This window comes from Nerophis lumbriciformis, linkage group LG21 (genome assembly GCF_033978685.3).
Source record: "Nerophis lumbriciformis linkage group LG21, RoL_Nlum_v2.1, whole genome shotgun sequence".
In the NCBI taxonomy this organism is placed as follows: domain Eukaryota; kingdom Metazoa; phylum Chordata; class Actinopteri; order Syngnathiformes; family Syngnathidae; genus Nerophis; species Nerophis lumbriciformis.
The window spans coordinates 34,917,501-34,940,000 of NC_084568.2; the positions used below are offsets into that span (position 1 = coordinate 34,917,501).

Genomic DNA, 22,500 nt, shown 5'->3' on the forward strand with positions numbered 1-22,500 from the left:
GTTTTTTTTATTAAATGTGCTTTTTTGTGTGCTACAGTTTGTATGTGTAAAGTTAAAGTTAAGTTAAAGTACCGTATTTTCCGCACTATTAGCCGCACCTAAAAACCACAAATTTACTCAAAAGCTGACAGTGCGGCTTTTAACCCGGTGCGCTTTATATATGGATTAATATTAAGATTCATTTTCATAAAGTTTCGGTCTCGCAACTACGGTAAACAGCCGCCATCTTTTTTCCCCGTAGAAGAGGAAGTGCTTCTTCTTCTACGCAAGCAACCGCCAAGGTAAGCACCCGCCCCCATAGAACAGGAAGCGCTTCTTCTTCTACTGTAAGCAACCACCCGCCCGCGTAGAAGAAGAAAAAGCGCGCGGATATTACCGTACGTTTCATTTCCTTTGTGTGTTTACATCTGTAAAGACCACAAAATGGCTCCTACTAAGCGACAGGGATCCGGTTCATGAAAAGACGCAATCTCTCCATCCGCACACGGATTACTATTTCACAGCAACTGCCTAAAGACTTTCAAGAAAAGCTGGCTACTTTCCGTGCATATTGTAAAAACAAGATAGCTGAAAAAAAGATCCGGCCAGAGAACATTATCAACATGGACAAGGTTCCACTGACTTTTGATATTCCTGTGAACCGCACTGTGGATACAACGGGAGCACGTACGGTGAATATTCGCACCACAGGGAATGAGAAGTCATCCTTCACTGTGGTTCTAGCTTGCCATGCTAATGGCCAGAAACTTCCACCCATGGTGATTTTCAAAAGGAAGACCTTGCCAAAAGAGACCTTTCCAGCCGGCGTCATCATAAAAGCTAACTCGAAGGGATGGATGAAGAAAAGATGAGCGAGTGGTTAAGGTAAGTTTAAGTTTACGCGAAGAGGCCGGGTGGCTTTTTTCATGCAGCTCCGTCCATGTTGATATACGACTCCATGCGCGCCCACATCACGCTGGTTTTAATATATTATTAAAGTTTGACTGACCTATTTGACTGTTTTTTTGACATTCCTTTAGCGCAGTTAGATGCGGCTTACAACACGGGGCGGCTTATAGGTGGACACAGTTTTGAAATATGCCGTTCATTGAAGGCGCGGCTTATAACCCAGGGCGCCTTATGGTGCGGAAAATACGGTACCAATGATTGTCACACACACACTAGGTGTAATGAAATGTGTCCTCTGCATTTGACCCATCCCCTTGATCACCCCCTGGGAGGTGAGGGGAGCAGTGGGCAGCAGCGGTGCCGCACCCGGGAATAATTTTTGGTGATTTAACCCCCAATTCCAAGCCTTGATGCTGAGTGCCAAGCAGGGAAGAATGCTGGTATGAGCTTTTAAACATAACCCGTTAACTGCTGCCAATCAAATGGTGAATAAGATACTCTTTAGGGTTCATATGTTTGTAAATCTGACTGTGATGAAGTCAGTGCCTCACCAGCCATCAACCTCACCGCACGTCACTGATACAAATATGTATTTACACACACAAGTATACACAAACATATGAGCACATTTAGATATACACATACATACAGTTTATACATATATACGTATGAACACATACATATATACATACACATATATACACATACATACGCATATATATGAACACATACACATGCATATATAGATATACATACGCATATATACATATATACACACTACATCACCATGACAACACACATGCAATTTTTAGTGCGGCCTTTTTAAATATTTTTCATAGATTTCAATGACATTCACGGCTGCTAGTAGAACCCCATGTTCGGTGGATAAAATTGCCGTCATGGCTAGCGTGACTTTGAGCGCGTAAAAACCAAAAACGTTGGGCCATTGACGTGGACAATCACATATACATATGTACAGTATATGTATATATATATATAATAATAACTGGGATTTATATAGCGCTTTTCTAAGTACCCAAAGTCGCTTTACATGTAGAACCCATCATTCATTCACACCTGGTGGTGGTAAGCTACTTTCATAGCCACAGCTGCCCTGGGGTAGACTGACGGAAGCGTGGCTGCAATTTGCGCCAACGGCCCCTCCGACCACCACCTATCATTCATCATTCAATTCACCGGTGTGAACACACACATATATATATATATATATATATATATATATATATATATACATATATATATATATATATATATATATATATATATATATATATATATATATATATATATATATCCTCCAGTAATGCACAATGCACAACAATAAAACAACTGTAGATTTTAAGGCTATACAAATGGCAGATGAACCACCGGAATTTTACTGTAAAAAAAAAGGTAATAATAAAATAATAAAATATAATTTTTTCAATTATGTGAATGTACGGTAAAAAACACCACCCTTGATTTGACGGTATGAATATATATTTGCAGCTACTGTAAGTTAGCAGAATTTTACTGTAAAAATAAGTGGCACTTTTTTTAAATTTCCAGTAATGCAGTGTAAGAAACAAAAACAATACATTTAGGGTACAAAACTGGCATCTCATTCACCAACATTTTACCTTAAAATTGACTGCTTTTTTGTTTTTTTTACAGCAAATATTGTATATTCAAAACTGGTACCACTTGTCTACACACTACATCACCATGACAACACACATGCAACATTTAGAGCGACAATTCACGACTAGCGTAACTTGGAGCGCGTAAAGAAGCCAACATCGACATGGACAACCTGAACAAAAAAACAAAAAAAAGAGAATCAAACCGCAACATGAACGCAGCCTAAGAAACATCTTGATTAGCCGTCTCTCTGGGGGTAAAAATAGTTGTGCGTTTGCGTCACCGCCGTCATGACTTTACTCACTGGCGCTAAAAGCAATAAAAAATCTTGTCATTCAACACGGCACTTTTTCCCTCCACCCTCTTCTCCGTTTGGTGTCATCTTGAGAGTGGAACTAAATGAAAACTGAGGTCGTTAACATTTTATTTCCCTGGGAAGGCGATTGTGCTCAGCAGATTTGACGGCAATCGCCGTCTGATGTGATGAATTATCTTTTGACATGACTTCACAGGGTGAGATCTTTGGCAACCCGTCGCGAAACAGGAAGGAGTAAGGATTTTTTTTACGTCTTTGATTTCCTCCATAAATGGAGGTTTTTGGTTGGATTTTTGGCCCTTATTGAGAAAATCAATCCTGGTCCTTTGACAGGGTTCACCTGGTCCTTACCTTGGTACTGAGCACTGAAACCTTTCATCTTGTGGTTGCCGTCCGAGGTAAAGTGCAGACGAAGCCAGTTCTTGCTGCTAATGATGGGGGAGGGCAGGTTGGGGCCGGTGAACCTGCAAGCACAGAGGAGGACATCAGATTATTACAAACCCCAAAAGCAGTGAAGTTGTCACGTTGTGTAAATGGTAAATAAAAACAGAATACAATGATTTGCAAATCCTTTTCAACTTATATTCAATTGAATAGACTGCAAAGATACTTAATGTTCCAACTAGAAAATGTTATTTTTTGCAAATAGTAGCTCATTTTGAATTTGATGCCTGCAACGTGTTTCAAAAAAGCTGGCACGAGTGGCAAAAAAGACAGAGAAAGTTGAGGAATGCTCATCAAACACTTATTTGGAACATCCCACAGGTGAACAGGCTAATTGGGAACAGGTGGGTGTCATGATTGGGTATAAAAGCAGCTTCCATGAAATGCTCAGTCATGCACAAACAAGGATGGGGCGAGGGTCACCACTTTGTCAACGAATGCGTGAGGGAATTGATTAAGAACAACATTTCTCAACCAGCTATTGCAAGGAATTTAGGGATTTCACCATCTACGGTCTGTAATATCATCAAAAGGTTCAGAGAATCTGGACAAATCACTGCACGTAAGCGATGATATTACGGACGTTCGATCCCTCAGGTGGTACTGCATCAAAAAGCGACATCAGTGTGTAAAGGATATCACCACGTGGGCTCAGGGACACTTCAGAAAACCCCCGTCAGTAACTGCAGTTTGTCGCTACATCCATACTTGCCAACCCTCCCGGATTTTCCGGGAGACTCCCGAAATTCAGCGCCTCTCCCGAAAACCTCCCGGGACAAATTTTCTCCCGAAAATCTCCCGAAATTCAAGCGGACTCAGGTCCTCCACAATATAAAAAAGCGTACCTGCCCAATCACGTTATAACTATAGAATGATGGAGGGCGAGTTCTTGTTTTTTTATGTGGGTTTATTGTTAGGCAGTTTCATTAACGTCCTCCCAGCGTGGCAACAACACACAACAACAGCAGTCACTTTTTGTATACCGTAAAGCAGTTCGTCTGCCGTAAACAGCAATGTTGTGACACTCTTAAACAGGACAATACTGCCATCTAGTGCATTTGATGAAAGCACTTTTGTACGTGCCACACAGCAATGCATCATCAGAGAGGGTGTTCAGCATGGTTCGAAAAATAGTGACAGAAAATAGAACAAGGATGGACAATTCAACCATTAACTCAACAATGAGTAGATGAGTGTTATGTGTGTGTATATGTGTAAATAAATGAACACTGAAATTCAAGTATTTATTTTATATATATATATATATATATATATATATATATATATATATATATATATATATATATATATATATATAATAAAAAAATAAAAAAATATATACATATATATATATATAAAAGATATATATATATATATATATATATATATATATATATATATAGCTAGAATTCACTGAACGTCAAGTATTTCTTATATATATATATATATATATATATATATATATATATATATACATATATATATATATATATACATATATATATATATATATATATATATATATATATATATATATATATGAAATACTTGACTTGGTGAATTCTATCTGTAAATATACTCCTCCCCTTTTAGCCACGCCCCCGTTTTACGAGTACTTTTTGAGCACGACAATACCGCCGATAATAACGAGAACCATAACATCACACTTTCGTATCGTTACATCCCAAGCACTGGTCCATCCATCCATCCATCTTCTTCCGCTTATCCGAGGTCGGGTCGCGGGGGCAGCAGCCTAAGCAGGGAAGCCCAGACTTCCCTCTCCCCAGCCACTTCGTCCAGCTCCTCCCGGGGGATCCCGAGGTGTTCCCAGGCCAGCCGGGAGACATAGTCTTCCCAACGTGTCCTGGGTCTTCCCCGTGGCCTCCTACCGGTCGGACGTGCCCTGAACACCTCCCTAGGGAGGCGCTCGGGTGGCATCCTGACCAGATGCCCGAACCACCTCATCTGGCTCCTCTCGATGTGGAGGAGCAGCGGCTTTACTTTGAGCTCCCCCCGGATGACAGAGCTTCTCACCCTATCTCTAAGGGAGAGCCCCGCCACCCGGCGGAGGAAACTCATTTCGGCCGCTTGTACCCGTGATCTTGTCCTTTCGGTCATAACCCAAAGCTCATGACCATAGGTGAGGATGGGAATGTAGATCGACCGGTAAATTGAGAGCTTTGCCTTCCGGCTCAGCTCCTTCTTCACCACAACGGATCGATACAGCGTCCGCATTACTGAAGACGCCGCACCGATCCGCCTGTCGATCTCACGATCCACTCTTCCCTCACTCGTGAACAACACTCCGATGTACTTGAACTCATCCACTTGGGGCAAGATCTCCTCCCCAACCCGGAGATGGCACTCCACCCTTTTCCGGGCGAGAACCATGGACTCGGACTTGGAGGTGCTGATTCTCATCCCAGTCACTTCACACTCCGCTGCGAACCGATCCAGTGAGAGCTGAAGATCCTGGCTAGATGAAGCCATCAGGACCACATCATCTGCAAAAAGCAGAGACCTAATCCTGCAGCCACCAAACCGAATCCCCTCAACGCCTTGACTGCGCCTAGAAATTCTGTCCATAAAAGTTATGACCAGAATGGGTGACAAAGGGCAGCCTTGGCGGAGTCCAACCCTCACTGGAAACGTGTCTGACTTACTGCCGGCAATGCGGACCAGAGGTGGGTAGAGTAGCCAGAAATTGTACTCAAGTAAGAGTACTGTTACTTTAGAGATTTATTACTCAAGTAAAAGTAAGGAGTAGTCACCCAAATATTTACTTGAGTAAAAGTAAAAAGTATGTTGTGAAAAAACTACTCAAGTACTGAGTAACTGATGAGTAACATACACACACATATCATATATATATATATATATATATATATATATATATATATATATATATATATATATATATATATATATATACACACACACATATATACAGTATATAATTTATATTTATTTATTTTGCCGTTTTTGTTTACATGTTAAAGGTGTTTTAATGAATATACATGCATGTTTAACACATATAGATTCCTTTCTTTCATGAAGACAAGAATATAAGTTGGTGTATTACCTGATTCTGATGACTTGCATTGACTGTAATCAGACAGTAGTGATGATAGCGTCCACGTTTTCAAATGGAGGAGAAAAAAAGTTCCTCCTTTCTGTCTAATACCACATGAAAGTGGTTGGTTTTTGGCATTTTATTTGTCCAGCTTCCATATTCGTTTTTATACACTTTACAAGAAATACATTGGCGGCAAACTCCGTAGCTTGCTAGCTTGTTTGCGCTGGCTTTCGGAGACTCTTGTTTTGAAAGCGCAGGCGCCATGGAGCGGCACTTTTATTGTGAAGACAGGAACTGTGCAGTCAGTCTTAAGGCTTTTGACAGGATGTACGGTTGAAATAAAAAAAGGGTCTTTTTTCCTTTACACTTTTGATTGATTGATTGAAACTTTTATTAGTAGATTGCACAGTACAGTATATATTCCGTACAATTGACCACTAAATGGTAACACCCCAATAAGTTTTTCAACTTGTTTAAGTCAGGTCATGTGACCGCCTGGCTCTGTTTGATTGGTCCAACGTCACCAGTGACTGCATCTGATTGGTGGAACGGAGTGAACGTCACCAGTGACTGTATTTGTTGAAACGCAGGCACTATGAAGGTCTGTCTGACAGACCAAAACAAACAAAGCGTGCATTAACAGATCGATAAAAATTAGTAGCGAGTAGCGAGCTGAATGTAGATAAAAGTAGCGGAGTAAAAGTAGCGTTTCTTCTCTATAAATATACTCAAGTAAAAGTAAAAGTATGTTGCATTAAAACTACTCTTAGAAGTACAATTTATCCCAAAAGTTACTCAAGTAGATGTAACGGAGTAAATGTAGCGCGTTACTACCCACCTCTGATGCGGACCAAGCTCTGACACTGATCATACAGGGAGCGGACCGCCACCATCAGACAGTCCGAAACCCCATACTCTCTGAGCACTCCCCACAGGACTTCCCGAGGGACACGGTCGAATGCCTTCTCCAAGTCCACAAAGCACATGTAGACTGGTTGGGCAAACTCCCATGCACCCTCAAGGACCCTGCCGAGAGTATAGAGCTGGTCCACAGTTCCACGACCAGGACGAAAACCACACTGTTCCTCCTGAATCCGAGGTTCGACTATCCGGCGTAGCCTCCTCTCCAGTACAAGCACTGGTCACGGTGCAAAAAAAACTGTAAGCCGTGAAAACTGCGATATAATCTGACCGAGGGCCCAGACGTGATTATGTGGTGATTATAATAACGCTCCAAATTCAACAAGGTTGTGCGTGTATAAAGAAAAGGGTTGTTTACCCAGCAACGTACCAACAAAATGTTGGACGGGCGCGGGACAAGTCACTTCATGTCCGCTCTTTGCTGCAGGAAATGTGGACCACGGTTCCCCAACCCTTTAATGTGTCCCCTGATCTGTATGCTAACGAGGGGCCTTGCTTAGCCGGCACTTCCACACTTGTTAAAGTCATTTGGGGGAACATTGGGCTTTTATCATAGGACACACTAACTAACACAAGGGACACTCTCGGCCAAATCACCTCCTAAAATTGATGGGGCCAGTGTGATATATCGCCAGCGTAACATGCTTATCCAAATCTGGCCGCTTCGCTTTTTGCCGCAACAATAAACGCCCGCCCTAAAAGCACTCGCCGCACTCATATATGTATTAAAAAACCTCGCATATTTCACGCCTTACTCCCCGATTTCACACAAGGTAGACGTCTGAGAGCCAAGGGGACCGCAGGGAGCGACACATTTAGTGCGGAGCAGACTGACGGAGGTCTTATGAAGGGTGTTGTGGCCCATTCTATGGTTCCTCCGCACCTGGCCGTATTACTTTATTGTTGTCTTGATAGTGGGCCACTAAATCAGGTTTCCCTTGCTTGGGCCCAAAGCGCCACTTTTTAATGACTTTGTGTCTGGTGGAACGTGTTTTTTGGCCATGGCAAGGTGAAAGGGGTGGATGTTTTTTTCTACAAACCCCGTTTCCATATGAGTTGGGAAATTGTGTTAGATGTAAATATAAACGGAATACAATGATTTGCAAATCCTTTTCAACCCATATTCAGTTGAATATGCTACAAAGACAACATATTTGATGTTCAAACTGATCAACATCTTTTTATTTTGCAAACAATCATTAACTTTGGAATTTGATGCCAGCAACACGTGACAAAGAAGTTGGGAAAGGTGGCGATAAATACTGATAAAGTTGAGGAATGCCCATCAAACACTTATTTGGAACAGGCAAATTGGGAACAGGTGGGTGCCATGATTGGGTATAAAAACAGCTTCCCAAAAAATGCTCAGTCTTTCACAAGAAAGGATGGGGCGAGGTACACCCCTTTGTCCACAACTGCGTGAGCAAATAGTCAAACAGTTTAAGAACAACGTTTCTCAAAGTGCAATTGCAAGAAATTTAGGGATTTCAACATCTACGGTCCATAATATCATCAAAAGGTTCAGAGAATCTGGAGAAATCACTCCACGTAAGCGGCATGGCCAGAAACCAACGATCCCTCAGACGGCACTGTATCAAAAACCGACATCAATCTCTAAAGGATATCACCACACGGGCTCAGGAACACTTCAGAAAACCACTGTCACTAAATACAGTTGGTCGCTACGTCTGTAAGTGCAAGTTAAAGCTCTACTATGCAAAGCGAAAGCCATTTATCAACAACACCCAGAAACGCCGCCGGCTTCTCTGGACCCGAGATCATCTAAGATGGACTCATGCAAAGTGGAAAAGTGTTCTGTGGTCTGACGAGTCCACATTTCAAATAGTTTTTGGAAATATTCCACATCGTGTCATCCAGACCAAAAGGGGAAGCGAACCATCCAGACTGTTATCGACGCAAAGTTGAAAAGCCAGCATGTGTGATGGTATGGGGGTGCATTAGTGCCCAAAGCATGGGTAACTTACACATCTGTGAAGGCGCCATTAATGCTGAAAGGTACATACAGGTTTTGGAACAATATATGCTGCCATCTAAGCGCCGTCTTTTTCATGGAGGTCCCTGCTTATTTCAGCAAGACAATGCCAAGCCACATTCAGCACGTGTTACAACAGCGTGGCTTCGTAAAAAAAAGAGTGCGGGTACTTTCCTGGCCCGCCTGCAGTCCAGACCTGTCTCCCATCAAAAATGTGTGGCACATTATGAAGCGTAAAATACGACAGCAGAGACCCCGGACTGTTGAACGACTGAAGCTCTACATAAAACAAGAATGGAAAGAATTCCACTTTCAAAGCTTCAACAATTAGTTTCCTCAGTTCCCAATCGTTTACTGAGTGTTGTTAAAAGAAAAGGTGATGTAACACAGTGGTGAACATGCCCTTTCCCAACTACTTTGGCACGTGTTGCAGCCATGAATTTCTAAGTTAATTATTATTTGCAAAAAAAAAAAAAAAAAGTTTATGAGTTTGAACATCAAATATGTTGTCTTTGTAGCATATTCAATTGAATATGGGTTGAAAAGGATTTGCAAATCATTGTATTATGTTTATATTTACATCTAACACAATTTCCCAACTCATATGGAAACAGGGTTTGTACTAAAATGAAAGCATGGACTCCCCTTACTTTTGGTGAACACTAAAGGTCCCTGGGACCCAAAAGGCCAAACAGCTCAAATTTTGTTTCATCTGACCACAGAACTTTCCTCCAGAAGGTCTTATCTTTGTCCATGTGATGAAACAAACATTGAGCTGTTTGGCCACAATACCCAGCAATATGTTTGGAGGAGAAAAAGTGAGGAACACCACACCTACCGTCAAGCATGGTGGTGGTAGTATTATGCTCTGGGCCTGTTTTGCTGCCAATGGAACTGCTGCTTTACAGAGAGTAAATGGGACAATGAAAAAGGAGGATTACCTCCAAATTCTTCAGGACAAGCTAAAATCATCAGCCCGGAGGTTGGGTCTTGGGCGCAGTTGGGTGTTCCAACAGGACAATGACCCCAAACACACCTCAAAAGTGGTAAAAGGAATGGCTAAATCAGGCTAGAATGAAGGTTTTAGAATGGCCTTCCCAAATTCCTGACTTAAACGTGTGGACAATGCTGAAGAAGCAAGTCCATGTCAGAAAACTAACACATTTCGCTGAACTGCACCAATTTTGTCAAGAGGAGTGGTCAAAAATTCAAGTAAAAGCTTGTGGATGGCTACCAAAAGCGCCTTATTGCAGGTAAACTTGCCAAGGGACAAATATTAACATTGCTGTATGTATACTTTTGACCCTCACATTTTCAGTAGAGCCATAATAAATTCATAAAAGAAGCAAACTTCATGAATGTTTTTTGTGACCAACAAGTATGTGCTCCAATCACTCTATCACAAAAAAATAAGAGTTGTAGAAATGATTGGAAATTCAAGACAGCCATGACATGATGTTCTTTACAAGTGTATGTAAACTTTTGACCACGACTGTATGTATATATTTACTTTCAACACCTACATACCTATAAATCAACTATCCGTTGCCATTCAGTTTTATGCCTTTTTTCCACAAAGAAAACCCGTTTTTTTTTAATGGCAAAAACACAAAATATGCAGTATTTCCCCAGTAACATTTATCAAAATTGAATATTTGATGTAAAGTAATTGGAGCCTTAAATAGGTAAAAAATTACATAGTAAATAAATAGTTACATATACTGTAATATTGTACATGGTAATTGTTATATATTGTATATATGATATAAACATATAATATAATATATATATCATCTACTGCAGTGTTTTTCAACCACTGTGCCTAGTGTGCCGTGAGATACAGTCTGGTGTGCCGTGGGAGATTATCTATTTTCACCTTTTTGGGTTAAAAATATTTTTTGCAAAGCAGTAATTATAGTCTGCAAATGACGTGTTGTTGTTGAGTGTCGGTGCCGTCTAGAGCTCGGCAGAGTAACCGTGTAATACTCTTCCATATCAGTAGGTGGCAGTCAGTAGCTAATTGCTTTGTCGATGTCGGAAACAGCGGGAGGCAATGTGCAGGTAAAAAGGTATCTAATGCTTAAACCAAAAATGAACAAAAGGTGAGTGCCCCTAAGAAAAGGCATTGAAGCTTAGGGAAGGCTATGCGGAACGAAACTAAAACTGAACTGGCTACAAAGTAAACAAAAACAGAATGCTGGACGACAGCAAAGACTTACTGTGGAGCAAAGACGGCGTCCACAACGTACATCCGAACATGACATGACAATCAACAATGTCCCCACAAAGAAGGATAAAAACAACTGAAATATTCTTGATTGCTAAAACAAAGTAGATACAGGAAATATCACTCAAAGGAAGACATGAAATTGCTACTGGAAAATACCAAAAAAAGAGAAAAAGCCATTGAAATAGGAGCGCAAGACAAGAACTAAAACACTACACACACGAAAACAGCAATAAACTCCAAATAGGTCAGGGCGTGATGTGACAGGTGGTGACAGTACACCTACTTTGAGACAAGAGCTATAGTGATGCATGCTTGGTTATGCTTTAAAGTCATATCCAACAATTGCGACAACAACTTTTTACTGTCAACTGAGTTTCGTTTTTTAATGATTTCTGCTGGTGGCGTGCCTCCGAATTTTTTCAACGCAAAAAATGTGCCTTGGCTCAAAAAAGGTTGAAAAACACTGATCTACTGTACATATATTATGTAACTAATATATATATATGTTATATTTTATATTGCTATATTTAGTCTATTTTATACCTGCATTGTCCTTTCCATCCTTACACTTTCCATCATTTGTAACTGAGCTCCTGTGTGGAACAATTTCCCTTGTGGATCATTAAATTTGTCCAATGTCTAATGTCTGATGTTTGATTCATAACGTTGCCTTTGATTCATTATTATTTTTTGATTGCAGTTTAAAAAAAAAAAAAAAAAAACGTTAGCTAACGGCTAACAGAGCATACGCTAAGCACCTCTTGCAGAGAAAAGCTTCATTGTTAGTTTTTAAGCCAAAATGCGGCCATTCTTCCTTTGCCGTCTCCACACCGTTTCTGCTTGTAAATACTCGTTTTACCAGCAATGTCACTGTGTCCGCAAAAAAAATATATACCGTATTTTTCGGACTATAAGTCGCAGTTTTTTTCATAGTTTGGCCGGGGGTGCGACTTATACTCAGGAGCGACTTATGTGTGAAATGATTAACACATTAGCGTAAAATATCAAATAATATTATTGATCTCATTCACGTAAGAGACTAGACGTATAAGATTTCATGGGATTTAGCGATTAGGAGTGACAGATTGTTTGGTAAACGTATAGCATGTTCTATATGTTATAGTTATTTGAATGACTCTTACCATAATATGTTACGTTAACATACCAGTTGGTTATTTATGCCTCATATAACGTACACTTATTCAGCCTGTTGTTCACTATTCTTTATTTATTTGAAATTACCTTGCAAATGTCTATTCTTGGTGTTGGCTTTTATCAAATACATTTCCCCAAAAAATGCGACTTATACTCCAGTGCGACTTATATATGTTTTTTCCTTCTTTATTATGCATTTCGGCCGGTGCGACTTATACTCCGGTGCGACTTATACTCCGAAAAATACGGTAGGTATTTTTTTCGTTTAAATTTGCTAGTACCGCAGTACTTTATCGGTACCGTAATACCGTACAACCCGAGTTGGGTTGATTGCTTTTTCATCGCAACTCGATCCTGTCTCGGTTCCGACTCACTTGCTCTGGTTCCTGCGTTCCTGAAAGCTTGTTCGATTAAAACAAAACCTTTCATAGAATAGGAATCTGACGTTGTCTGCTCTGTATTCAAGAGGCGACACCAGTGTGTGCAAAATGACAAATGGGCGGAGTTTCGGTGCTCTCCTCTGCGAGATCAAACGTGTTAAATCGCCGTTTTAGGGCATGGACGCATCGGCGTATGGCGTCTAATGAACACGGCTTGTGCTCACACGTGGGTGTTTCCACGCTGAGTTAAGTCCGGGGACATTCTGGCGTAATTGTGGCCACTTTGGAAGGATCAATGTGGAGTCTGCTCTGTATGCAGGTCTGTACGGTGCGGCCAGGGTCACAGTGACTTTAAAGCCCGAACTAAACTTTCCGCATTTTAATGATGAGGATTATCAGGCAGGCGGCTTGAATCCACATGTACAGTACACACCGCCTTACCACTCATACCGACATACGGCCTCTGAGGTAATCAGTGTGGAGGAACTGAGTGGCTATGACCTTCATCGTACACTCGGGCTTTGAACACTCCAGATACAACTGAGCCACCGATATAGTTCTTCCGGTTCTTGAAACTGCCGTCCCTCAGGACATAACAACCATCAACCTTGACCCTAGTCTTCAACGCAGCCCTGTGGGCAGTGTCTCAGGCAAGGGAGTTTCAAACCGCTCTCCTGGTGCAACAGTGCTGTTCCTTCTCGATCATTTAAAGGAAGACTTCTGGTCCCAGCAGGGAATCTTGTTAAATCTTCTAAGGGGACCCACTAATGTTCTGGCTTCACAGAACATATACCGTGGACTCTAATTAAAAAACTCCAATTTATTCTGTTTTCAAACATGGCGTGCACATTAAAAACCCAATAAAAACCAGCAGACCCCTGTGCTTGGTTGCAACTGTGCTGCTATGGTGTTTGATATGTGATGCTTTCATCAATAGTCTCCTGAGAACCAGCGTCTTTTGTAGTGGACGGTTCAGTTTTTGCATCACGGGGTCCTGTTTTAAAGAAATAGACCAAAAACAAACGTCAACTGCCGTGGGCGCTGATTCGTAGGAAGTTACCGTGAGTTCCGGACAATAAGCCGCTATTTTGAATCAATATATCTTTCTTCGCTGGCAGCAATAATGTAATAATAATAATAATAATGGATTAGATTTTATATCGCGCTTTTCTATTATTAGATACTCAAAGTGCTCACAGAGAAGTAGGAACCCATCAAACATTTGTAGCCACAGCTGCCCTGGGGTAGACTGACAGAAGCGAGGCTGCCAGTTTGTGCCTACGGCTCTTCCGACCATCACCTATCACTCATTCATTATTCATTCACCAGTGTGAGCGGCACCGGGGGCAAGGGTGAAGTGTCCTGCCCAAGGACACAACGGCAGCGTTTTGGATGTCAAGAGGCGGGGAGCGAACCTGCAACCATCAAATTTCTGGCACAGCCGCTCTACCCACTAGGCCATACTGCGACGTATGTGAATAGTTTTCAAAAGAAACACTCGATCCTTTGACGCTGTATCGATCCGTTGTGGTGAAGAAGGAGCTGAGCCGGAAGGCAAAGCTCTCAATTTACCGGTCGATCTACGTTCCCATCCTCACCTATGGTCATGAATTTTGGGTTATGACCGAAAGGACAAGATCACGGGTACAAGCGGCCAAAATGAGTTTCCTCCGCCGGGTGGCGGGGCTCTCCCTTAGAGATAGGGTGAGAAGCTCTGTCATCCGGAGGAAGCTCAAAGTAAAGCCGCTGCTCCTCCACATGGAGAGGAGCCAGATGAGGTGGTTCGGGCATCTGGTCAGGATGCCACCCGAACGCCTCCCTAGGGAGGTGTTTAGGGCACGTCCGACTGGTAGGAGGCCACGGGTAAGACCCAGAACATGTTGGGAAGACTATGTCTCCCGGCTGGCCTGGGTTTGCCTCAGGATATCCCGGGAAGACCTGGATGAAGTGGCTGGGGAGAGGAAACTCTGGGCTTCCCTGCTTAGCCTGCTACCCTGGCGACCCGACCTCGGATAAGCGGAAGAAGATGGATGGATGGTTTAAAAAAAAAACATAAGCAAAGACACTGAAATGGCGTGTTATCATTTGTCCTGTGACGCCATCTTTTGAATGAGTTCGCTCGCTACAGGTGAACCTTTACAGTGATTCCTGTAAAGCTTTAAACCGGAGGTACCGTCCTCTAATCGTCCATAGCGTTTCTAGTCGTATGGACTCTTCATTCAATATGTGTATATCGGCTATCAAGTTTTTTTCTCTTACCCAGTCTGTGCCCCTTCCCCATTAGAAGTATTTTTTTTAACTCATCCTCCCCCAGCGTCTACTGTTTTCCCACCTTTTACGGGACGCCGTAAGTAGCGAGCCATCAGCGTTCCTGTTCTGTTAGCCTGTACAATGTTTGCCTAATCTTGAACGACAATGAAGACCATACATACTATAGCACAGTACTAGCACCTAAGTAGGAGAGTGTCGAAAAACAAGTGAGCAAGCCAAGATTAGTACATGTCAAGAACCATTTCATAAAACAAAAGACAAACCGTTTGAAGGCTAACCCAGTCCAAGTTCTTTGATTGATTGATTGAGACTTTTATTAGTAGGTTGCACAGTGAAGTACATATTCCGTACAATTGGCCATTAAATGGTAACACCCGAATACGTTTTTCAACTTGGTTGTTAGGTTTGGTTGTTATCATCAGTCATCAACAATTGAGAACAGAGAAATGGATATTGGAACAGTGTAGGTCTGACTTGGTAGGATATGGACAGCAAGTAGTGGGCAGAGAGAGAGAGAGAGAGAGAGAGAGAGAGAGAGAGAGAGAGAGAGAGAGAGAGAGAGAGAGAGAGAGAGAGAGAGAGAGAGAGAGAGAGAGAGAGAGAGAGAGATCAGAAGGCATAAGAAAAAGTATCTGCATTTGATTGTTTACATTTGATTATTAACAATCCGGGGAGGGTGTTAGTTTAGGGTTGTAGTTGCCTGGAGGTGAACTTTTATTGCGGTTTTGAAGGAGGATAGAGATGCACTTTCTTTTATACCTGTTGGGAGCGCATTCCACATTGATGTGGCATAGAAAGAGAATGAGTTAAGACCTTTGTTAGATCGGAATCTGGGTTTAACGTGGTTAGTGGAGCTCCCCCTGGTGTTGTGGTTATGGCGGTCATTTACGTTAAGGAAGTAGTTTGACATGTACTTCGGTATCAGGGAGGTGTAGCGGATTTTATAGACTAGGCTCAGTGCAAGTTGTTTTACTCTGTCCTCCACCCTGAGCCAGCCCACTTTGGAGAAGTGGGTAGGAGTGAGGTGGGATCTGGGGTGGAGGTCTAGAAGTAATCTGACTAGCTTGTTCTGGGATGTTTGGAGTTTAGATTTGAGGGTTTTGGAGGTGCTAGGGTACCAGGAGGTGCATGCGTAATCGAAAAAGGGTTGAACGAGAGTTCCCGCCAGAATCCTCATGGTGCTTTTGTTGACCAGAGAGGAGATTCTATAGAGAAATCTTGTTCGTTGGTTGACCTTTTTGATTACCTTGGTTGCCATTTTATCACAGGAAAGATTAGCCTCTAGAATGGAACTTAGGTAGGTGACCTCATCTTTCCTGGTGATAACAATGTCACCCACTTTTATAGTGAAGTCATTGACTTTCTTAAGGTTGATGTGGGACCCAAATAGGATGGATTCCGTTTTACCCAAGTCTATGGATAGCTTGTTGTCAGCGAGCCAGGTGCATGTTCTACAGAGTTCAGCACTGAGGATTTTCTGTTGCATTCCTCTACCGATAATAGATCATAGTAAATACATTTCCACACCCGCAGTCACCATCAAAGTCTCCCCTTTTATTTGAATCCGAGACCATCGATATTGAACCTTAAAGACGCAGAAAAACATGTATTTTCTTTAGCCACGGTCAGTGAGAATACAGTTGGAGATCAAAGTCGAACAACACTGTCGGAATAAATCCATTTCTTTGTGTAACCAGTTAACAAACCTCCTTCATGCATTATGCAAAAGAGCGGTGTTGGGCCAGAAACATAAACCTAAGGGTCTCAATGCACGGCGGTAGAGAATTCAATGCCACTTGTTAAGCAATTGATCTCGCCGCCAGTGAGATTCATGACTTGGCCTCAGAATGTCTTGATAGGAGGAAGCTAAGGACCGAGCTATGCTGTTTGGTACACCACGGATGCTGAAACCATGACGCTTTGTTGGCCCAGTTTAAGAAGGATTTGAATTCAAAGCATTTTATTCGTACCGTAGACACAACTTAGGTCCACCAACGACAATACAATTGGTGGACCTAAGTTGTGTTTACGGTACGAATAAAATCTAGAGCAGAGGTCTTCGACAGGGAGTTGCCACCGGGAGTGGGTCTGCAGACGTACTATTGGGGGGTGTGAAATTATTAGTTGATTTGATATTTTTTCCACAAATGTTAATGTATTTAAATGCATATAGTTGGCACATCCCTCTGCAATCCTTTTTCTGTCTCCCTGTAATGTTGGTCTGATCTTGAATTAATAAAGTACTTCTGAATCGGAATCTGAATTATGGTGGTACTTTGAGAGCCAGGTGTTTTCTGGGGTGGTACTTTGAGAACCACTGACATAGAGGATGTTGATGCCAAAGAGTTCAGCAGACAAATCAAGAGGAGATCTGTGCGTGTATGAAGTAGTTTCTAAAGTCGGAAAATAAAGAACAATGATTTCCAAGGTCAATCTTCAAAGAGGAGAAGACAATCACACAGCTCTCCTTTTAAGTCCATCAAACACAACTCCAAACAAATGTCAGTCAGCTTCCAGGGACCGACGTGCTCCTTCTATTTAACAGGCGGCTTATCAAAAACAAACAAAATTGTTGGGAGAGAGGCCACGCAGCAGGCAGCGGAAAGATATGCAAAGAGGCAGAGCAAATATAGCAGAGATTAGAATAAAACACAATGTTCAAGGTCATTGTTGTCGGCTGAGAGATACCAGATGGAGCTGAGGATGCATTGTTTGAACAAGGCTTGTATTGGTCAAGTGACTTCATAAATACCTTCAACAGTAATTGTCAGTCGGCCAACATTGGCCGATAAAGCAGGGAATCCAATCCACCATTGACCAATGTCTTGATGGATGGACCATTCCCATCGGCAATCATCTTGGGAGTGACTGTATTTTGTAGTGTGTTGGAAATGTTCTTGTTCAAGCAATCAAACAAAATGGTCTCTCTCTATTTCGGTGAAGGCTCGAGCAGTTCAATAGACACAAGTCACACGTATGGCGAGCGTCGGTGGAGAGTGGGCCCCGTTGTTCTTTTGTACACTGAACACAATTGGGAGAGGGTAGAGAGCACATGACACAACAACGAGTCTGTGAGACAATGGGGACCTGTTAACTGGAATTAAGTGTTCCTGTCAGGATGACTGAACCACGACAAGGTCACACACAGGCCAGAAAGTGCTTTCCACACAGTGATCTTGCAATTACAAATGGCACATACAAAAGTACATACAGTATTTTCCGGACTATAGGGCGCTCCTTGTGGTCTACATAACATGTAATGGTTCTTTGATCAACATGTTGCATAGATGATGTTTTACAGATCATCTTCAAGCCGTTTTTCTGACAGCCGCTTTTTGATGCGCCGTTTTGAGGGCGGTCTTATTTGCGTGGCTCACCTTCGACATCGTCTTCTCCCCGTCATCTTTGTTGTAGCGGTGTAGCGTGCAAGGACGGGAGTGGAAGAAGTGTCAAAAAATGGAGCTAACTGTTTTAATGACATTCAGACTTTACTTCAATCAATAACGGAGCAGCATCTCCTCATCCGGAAACAACAACAAGGCAGGCGAAAAACCGTCCGACCGGAACTCTCTAATAACTAAAGTTCCTTGGGTGATTAATATAAACTCACTACACCGGTATGTTTTAGCACTTTCATGGCGGGTTTACTGACAGATATAAGTAAGACTAAGGCGTCACCACGGACTGAATTTTTCAGGATTTATGCAGATCCCAAATACAGATCAGCAGGTACCAGAAGGTAAGAAAAGTTGCTTTTGGATAATATTGCAAAACAAAACGCCGGATAATATGTCTTACCTCATACTCACATCATAATAATACTCCTATGTTTAATGCGCCGACAATCCATCAAGCGGTGTGGCGTCATAGCTTACCAATCCTACTAAAACATTTTGATAGATTGTTGAGCACCGTGTGTATGTTTTCAATGGAACATATAAAATGTTGGTGTAGTTTAATTGAGTCATATTGCAGTCTACACATATCTCCTATGTTTGACTGCCATCTACTGGTCACACTTATCATTTCACCATGCACCAAATAAAATTGCTTCGAGGTCGGTAAGCAAAACCAGAATTATTCCGTACATTAGGCGCATCGGGTTAAAAAGTGCACTGTCGAGTTTTGAGGGGAAAAAAAGGATTTTAAGTGCGCCTTATGGTTCGGAAAATACGTTAAATGTTTTCCATCACAGTCAGGGCGTGAATTTGCCAGAACGATTCAATCCGGTTCCGCTTCAACTCAGAATTCTCGACTTAACACAAACTGATTTTCGCAATGTACTATTTGGTCAAATAATGATAATGAAACTTTTTTAAAACTAGTTACAGGTTAAAAAAGCTGCTTCTATTTGCACGGAAATGGCCTAAAAACTTAATTCTGATACAAAAAAAACAATTGTTTTTTTTTTAGTGCATTTTTGAAAATTCGGAATCAATTTAGAATCGTGACGAAAAATTATAATTTTTTTTTTTTTTTTGTGCAGCCCGAGTATTTTGGTGGTAAACAATTTTTTATTCGAGCTGCATCCTAATTGCAATATAACTAGCCCCTACTATCCGGTGTGCTCTAAATGAAGCCATCATTTTGAAAATAAATAACATGACGTATTGAAAAAGACTTAAAAAGAAGCGATGGAGACAATGAAGTCATAAGGAAAATGTTTACCGGGGGTAATAAATCAAGTGTGAAGTCGGGTTCCTGTCTTGCAGACATTTTCTGTCGGAGGACAAACACGACACAAACCTTCCTAATTGTTAAAAATCCCACTGTTTATGTCATACATGCTTTACTGATGAGAGTATTTGGCAAGCACCGATTTGTCCTACTAATTTCAGCGATCCTCGAACTCATTGTAGTTTGTTTACGTGTACAACTTTCTCCGACGCTGCCACGAAAAGACGTGTTTTATGCCACTCGTTCTTTGTCTAATTTTGTCCACCAAATGTTTTATACTGTGCGTGAATGCACAAAGGTGAGCTTTGTTGATGTTATTGACTTGTTGGAGTGCTTATCAGGCATATTTGGTCCAAATATATATATTTTTTAATCCATTTTTGAAAATTCGGAATCAGGTTAGAATTTATTAAAAATAGTAAACAGATTTTTTTTTTGTGCAGCCATAGTATTTTGGTGGTAGACATACTTTTTATTCGACCTGCATCCTAATTGCAATATAATCAGCTTCTACTATCCGGTGTGCGATGCATGCTTTACTGATGAGAGTATTTGGCAAGGACCGTTTTGTCCTACTAATTTCCGCGATCCTCGAACTCATCGTAGTTTGTTTACGTGTACAACTTTCTCCGACGCTGCCACGAAAAGACGTGTTTTATGCCACTCCTTCTTTGTCTAATTTTGTCCACCAAATGTTTTATACTGTGCGTGAATGCACAAAGGTGAGCTTTGTTGATGTTATTGACTTGTCGGAGTGCTTATCAGGCATATTTGGTCCTATATATATTTTTTAATCAATTTTTGTTTAGAATTGTGATGAAAAATAGTAAATAGATTTTTTTTTTGTGCAGCCCGAGTATTTTGGTGGTAGACATACTTTTTATTCGACCTGCGTCCTAATTGCAATATAATCAGCTTCTACTATGCGGTGTGCTCTAAATGAGGCCAACATTTTGAAAATAAATAACATGCCGTATTGAAAAAGACTTAAAAAGAAGCGATGGAGACAATGAAGTCATTAGGAAAATGTTTACCGGGGGTAATAAATCAAGTGTGAAGTCGGGTTCCTCTCTTGCAGACATTTTCTGTAGGAGGACAAATACGACACAAACCTTCCTAATTGTTAAAAATCCCACTGTTTATGTCATACATGCTTTACTGATGAGAGTATTTGGCAAGCACCGATTTGTCCTACTAATTTCCACGATCCTCGAACTCATCGTAGTTTGTTTACGTGTACAACTTTCTCCGACGCTGCCACGAAAAGACGTGTTTTATGCACTCATTCTTTGTCTAATTTTGTCCACCAAATGTTTTATACTGTGCGTGAATGCACAAAGGTGAGCTTTGTTGATGTTATTGACTTGTTGGAGTGCTTATCAGGCATATTTGGTCCAAATATATATATTTTTTAATCCATTTTTGAAAATTCGGAATCAGGTTAGAATTTATTAAAAATAATAAATAGTTTTTTTTTTGTGCAGCCATAGTATTTTGGTGGTAGACATACTTTTTATTCGACCTGCGTCCTAATTGCAATATAATCAGCTTCTACTATCCGGTGTGCGATGCATGCTTTACTGATGAGAGTATTTGGCAAGGACCGTTTTGTCCTACTAATTTCCGCGATCCTCAAACTCATCGTAGTTTGGTTACGTGTACAACTTTCTCCGACGCTGCCACAAAAAGACGTCTTTTATGCCACTCGTTCTTTGTCTAATTTTGTCCACCAAATGTTTTATACTGTGCGTGAATGCACAAAGGTGAGCTTTGTTGATGTTATTGATTTGTTGGAGTGCTTATCAGGCATATTTGGTCCAAATATATATATTTTTTAATCAATTTTTGTTTAGAATTGTGATGAAAAATAGTAAATAGATTTTTTTTTTGTGCAGCCTGAGTATTTTGGTGGTAGACATACTTTTTATTCGACCTGCGTCCTAATTGCAATATAATCAGCTTCTACTATGCGGTGTGCTCTAAATGAGGCCATCATTTTGAAAATAAATAACATGCCGTATTGAAAAAGACTTAAAAAGAAGCGATGGAGACAATGAAGTCATTAGGAAAATGTTTACCGGGGGTAATAAATCAAGTGTGAAGTCGAGTTCCTGTCTTGCAGACATTTTCTGTAGGAGGACAAACACGACACAAACCTTCCTAATTGTTAAAAATCCCACTGTTTATGTCATACATGCTTTACTGATGAGAGTATTTGGCAAGCACCGATTTGTCCTACTAATTTCCACGATCCTCGAACTCATCGTAGTTTCGTTACGTGTACAACTTTCTCTGATGCTGCCACGAAAAGACGTGTTTTATGCACTCATTCTTTGTCTAATTTTGTCCACCAAATGTTTTATACTGTGCGTGAATGCACAAAGGTGAGCTTTGTTGATGTTATTGACTTGTTGGAGTGCTTATCAGGCATATTTGGTCCAAATATATATATTTTTTAATCCATTTTTGAAAATTCGGAATCAGGTTAGAATTTATTAAAAATAGTAA

At 41.1% G+C, this 22,500-nt stretch overlaps 1 protein-coding gene across 1 annotated transcript in view; it reads right to left on the bottom strand.

The window, feature by feature from the left end:
- Nucleotides 1-22,500, bottom strand: part of csmd2 (CUB and Sushi multiple domains 2) — an 828,472-nt gene that overhangs the window by 457,206 nt on the left and 348,766 nt on the right. Inside the window, exon 6 of the mRNA XM_061982429.2 lies at nt 3,197-3,309. Coding sequence (XP_061838413.2) covers nt 3,197-3,309 — 113 coding nt within the window. The remainder of the gene's footprint in view (nt 1-3,196; nt 3,310-22,500) is intronic.